Source organism: Cryptomeria japonica, chromosome 10 (genome assembly GCF_030272615.1).
Source record: "Cryptomeria japonica chromosome 10, Sugi_1.0, whole genome shotgun sequence".
In the NCBI taxonomy this organism is placed as follows: domain Eukaryota; kingdom Viridiplantae; phylum Streptophyta; class Pinopsida; order Cupressales; family Cupressaceae; genus Cryptomeria; species Cryptomeria japonica.
The window spans coordinates 121,286,396-121,291,567 of record NC_081414.1 but is presented as its reverse complement, the minus strand read 5'-3'; the positions used below and the strand labels follow the sequence as shown (position 1 = coordinate 121,291,567).

Sequence of the window (5,172 nt, the reverse complement as noted above, 5' to 3'; positions counted from 1 at the left end):
TAAGAAAAACATCATCTTGACTATGATAATCATTGCATAGAGTAAGAAAAGAAGCTATGTGCAAGTGAATATCTCCATCATCATTATATCAATCAAATTTGATAGCCTCTAACCCTTAAGGAAGGTTGGCATTAAGGATATGTACTAAAAGTGGGTTGTGATGATAATATGGCAAAAGAGAGGGTTGATTAGCTGCATTGTGAGATTGGTGATCTATTGTTAAAGTTGTCTAATGTTTTTAGCAATATGGTGTTAAGGAAAAGGTGATAGGTGAAGGAGGTGGAGGTGAATTATGCATACCAATGGAAACATTAGCATTGTGACTAAGACTAACACCAGGGCCAACACCAGCACCAACATAAGGACCATTACCATTATTAGCACTAGTGTCGACACTAGAAGCATGAGCTATGGAAGTAGCAACAAAAAAGCAAGAAGAAGGAAAAATATACCCAAAGAGATTCTAAGAGACGTTAATTCTAAAAATGGTGTTACCAAATAGAGGATCAATCATAAGACCTATATTAGAATCAATAATAGGACCTGTATCCACCATATGAACCAGTACCTTAGGCATAGCAAGACCAATTTGAGGACTAGTGATGTCAGACTAAGTGTCTGGAGGCTTTGGTACAACATGAGATACATGAGAACCTACTATCATAGATAATTCCCTAAGCACCTCTAGGCCCTTACAATCTGAGATGAGAATCTCTTTTAGATTTCTAATGACTTAACCGACCTAAAGGGGAACATTCTCCTGATTTAAGAAACCTTAAAACTCCCTCAAGTTCTCAAGAGATTAAATTTGATTGAACAAATTGTTAGAACAAACTCATAACCCACAACAGGAGGAGACCTTATAGGGGTATTCATCAAAGTATTATCAAGAGTTAGGCTAAGAAGCAGATGTAGTCGATCTGTTAAACTTGAACCTAAAGGAAGAGATTGACGAGTAAAAGGATCATCGAGATTAATCATCCCCATGAAGATTGGACCAAGTCTCATAAGACTATATTGATGAGGGGGAATGCTCGGTCTAGAAATCCTCCTCACCACAATCCCTATACCAATCTAGGTTTTAAAGCTCATAGAAAAGATCCACAACACTCTAATAACCTCAAGAACATGCAAAAAATGAAGCAAACAAGAACATTGATTGATTAAGCTTATGAATTTTTTTTGCAAAAAGTTTTAACAATTTTCAATTAAGGGGCAAGTTCATGTTGGGTTCACCAAAATGTAGAGGAGGAAAATTGAACCACTACAAAGGGTAGTCAAACACCTCAAGGACTCAATAACCGTCTCTCCACTCTGAGTGAACCTTATAGGTTCCCTAACCATTAAGTTTGTTCAGAAGGATGAAAAGTGTATGAAACAATATGATGCTGGTAGATAAAAATATTCTAACTATAGAGAACCAAAGTATAGGATATCGAGAAATATCCAAAACTTTCTAGTCCACGACAAATACGATAAAAGTAGTATTAGTGACTAATAGAACACAAAGTGATAAAAAGACAAAGGAAATATAGGAATACTCGCAACCAGCCTAGTGAATGAAGCCTCCAGCAAATGTTATGTCTTCCCTTACTAGACATGCACACAAATGTTGGGTGGTTGTGGTTTAGAAGCTTGCCATAGTCAAACCCTCGCTTTGGTGTTTCCACCTCCATGGATAGCTAGATAGATAAATTTGAGATAAAATGATAGTGGGAATACAATAACATAGATATAACATACAATGTGCTATAGCAGAGACAACAAAATGAACAATGCAATGAACAAGAAAGGAGAAAATTCCCTTCAACACCAAGAAAATCAGAGCTTGTTGGGGTGAGAGAAAAGCATAGACCTCCTAAGTTAATGAATCTTTCTTGTGTGTGGTAATGGCAATCGATAATGGATGAAAAATGACAGAGATGAAGAGTGTGAGTGTTGAGAACAAGCTATAAATCCAAGAGCACAAAGAGATAGCTAACGAGAGAGAAATGAAGTGAAATACCAAGATAAAGGATGCTCCAGGTATTATCTCGACTTTTGGGGGCATCAAAGGAGACACTACATTGCCAATATTAGTAGGTATAGTGTCTCAGTGGCCACCTTTGATCTAAATATTTGCGAGACAAATGTGCAATGTGCAGATGTCTTTGCGACACACAGGTGTCCATGAATAAATAAGTCCAAATGGTCAGGATATTAGGCAACATAGATAACGAAGCAAGTTGAACAGTCAAGTAAAGTGGAAGTGTGATTATCATCTCTAATTTAGCCAAAGAAAAAGTGCTATGTTATGTGGAATTGCACAGGGTGCAATTTATGACACTACATTGACTATGCTTGTTATCTCTTTAATTACCATGTCTGTTGTTAGTTCGTTTTGCTAGCTTAACTTTCAGGCCTTCCTATTTGTTTTTGATCTAGAATTGAGGGCTTTTCCCCTACTTGCCTTAATCAAAACCAAATATTCCATAAAATCTTTTCCAAAAACATTCACATCAAATTCTATCTCTATTAAATATATAAACCACTTATTAAAACTATACATTTCATCTGCATTGAAAAGTGTCTACAAAAACTATTTTTAATTATTTTTTAAAAAAAGAGTTCCATTATCATAAACAGGTCACAAGTTCAAATCCCACAAGGAGGTAAAGTATGTACACCTCATTTGTAGTTCAGTTAGGTACCTCCGGCAAGGAGTACGAGGTAGTTCCATACTGCACTAACCCATCTTAAACCCATACATAGATGGCTGGTATCATAGACTATAAAAGCCCTGAAAACTCATCATTTTATTGGAATTTGGATTCCATTTTATTTTAAAATGCGAAATAATTCAAGGCCAAATTTATAAAACCTCATCCACACAAAACTGAATAGCCCCACCGAGACGTTTTTCCACCACGCAGTCATGACCACGGAAGAAATCAAGTACAAACGTGTTTTTTTCCGCGTCCCTGCCAAGTCCACATTAGTCCTATTTCCAGCACAGCACTAGCCACCTTGTCTCATATGGCCGCCCCGAAAAAATCTGTGTAATGCTTCTTATTTCATAAATATGTTTGCTACTCCATTAAATACAGGCAATAATGGCTACGACCAACGATAGCAACAGGATTTCTAACCCTTTTTAGCATGGATGACAAAACATGATCAGAAATGTCAGAAAGTTTACAATTCATCTTCTACGATGCTAACTTTTCCTTAAGCTCTTTGATTTGATTAAGCCCAATAATCTATTCTTTCATCTTATATATACTCCAATCCCACTACCAATGTTTGCAAGAAAAGGTCCTCCGAGCTCGAAGAACCTGTGAAGCATGGCCAGAGCAATGGAGGGCAGCAATGTGAGCAAATTAGTTTTCTTAGTGGTGGTGATAATTGGCGTTGTGGTGGTGGGAATGAGCGGTGAGGTGGAGGGAGCGCTATCGTGCTCAACGGTGGTGTCTGATTTAACTCCCTGCCTCAACTACGTGGCGGGGAGCGCTGCTCAGCCTACGCAGGGATGCTGTAATGGCGTTAAGGCTCTCAACGCCGCCGCTAAAACTACGGCTGATCGGCGATCTGCATGCAATTGCATTAAGTCTACTGCGGCGTCCACCAAAGCTAACTATAATAAGGTTGGGAAGCTGCCTGGTCTCTGTGGGGTTAAGCTCGGCTATACCATAACACCCTCGATTAACTGCAACACGTACGCTATTTTCTTTAACCCTAATTTTTTTGCTTTCTTACTTTGTCAGCTCTGATTTCATTGTGACTTAGGGTGGGTTGTTTTGATTTGCAGGGTTCCCTGAGATCTGTGCGTGGCGGGTTTGTCGTTAGCAAACCTTGGATTCCAGTATAGTTATTTTACCTATTTTGGAAGTTGTAAGAGATTAGTAGTATTACTATTATTAGAGCTTTGGATGAGATTGAGTGGATATAAAGATCACTTTCTTATCTTGAAATAAATGAATAATGTAAATCATTATTGAAGTAAATAATAATAATTATCTTATTTTAAAATCTGATTATTTCAGAGTTCTGATTATTTCAAAATGTAGTATCACTATGTTAAGGTTCTTTACTTGGCAGTGATAGTGCTGAAATAAATATCTTATGGATTACTCACTTTCATCTAAAGTACAAAACTTAAAATCTCAAAGATATAAAGAACCTTACGAATCTTCGATCTTTGGATGAAATAAAGTGGATATAAAGACCAATTTCTTATCTTGAAATAAAATAATAATGTATATCATTATTGAAATAATAATATTCTTATCTTAAGATGTGACTATTTCACAGTTGTAGTACCATTATGTTAAGGCTCTTTTCTTGGCACGGATTGTGGTGAATAAATATCTTATAGGATCTCTCACCACTTTCTTATCTTGAAATAAAATAATAATGTATATCATTATTGAAATAATAATAATATTCTTATCTTAAGATGTGACTATTTCAGAGTTGTAGTACCATTATGTTAAGGCTCTTTTCTTGGCATGGATTGTGGTGAATAAATATCTTATAAGATCTCTCACTCTATCTAAAGTACAAAACTTAAAATCTCAAAGATATAAAGAGCCTTACAATTCTTATATCTTTAAATGAAATAAAGTGGATATAAAGACCACTTTCTTATCTTGACATAAAAAATAATGTAAATTATTATTGAAATAATAATAATCCTATTTTAAGATGTGACTATTTTAGAGTTGTACTACCATAATGTTAAGGCTCTTTTCTTGGCACTGAGTGTGGTGAACAAATATCTTATGGAATCTCTCACTCTGATCTAAAGTACAAAACTTAAAATCTCAAAAGATACAAATTTTTGAGAGGTACATGGTTATACTTTATCTTTAAATTGGAAAGGACTGTTCATAGTTTGTGGTGCCCTGATTAGCTGATGTTGTACACAAGTCACGTCTAGAGTTAAATCTAATGTTGTACCAATGTAGTTAGCTAAAATCAAGTTCCATCACATAAACACAATTTTGTTTTAGTGGGGAATGACTATACAACCTCTAAAATGTAGCAAACATCTATTATAATATATATGATATATAAAAGATAATGATATCTTGATAATTCTAAAAACTAGATAACTCCTATTGTTTTATTCTAGTATATACCTATAATAAGTAATCTCAACATTTACATAAATAAGCTGCTCCACTTAAAATG

At 35.4% G+C, this 5,172-nt stretch overlaps 1 protein-coding gene across 1 annotated transcript; it reads left to right on the top strand.

The window, feature by feature from the left end:
- Positions 1 to 3,106: 3,106 nt before the first annotated feature.
- LOC131029131 (non-specific lipid-transfer protein) lies at positions 3,107 to 4,016 on the top strand. The gene is made up of 2 exons (XM_057959529.2): positions 3,107 to 3,694; positions 3,788 to 4,016. Exons 1-2 carry the CDS (start codon positions 3,324 to 3,326, stop codon positions 3,795 to 3,797), a joined length of 381 nt encoding a protein of 126 aa, XP_057815512.1. The 5' UTR covers positions 3,107 to 3,323; the 3' UTR covers positions 3,798 to 4,016.
- Positions 4,017 to 5,172: the final 1,156 nt, after the last annotated feature.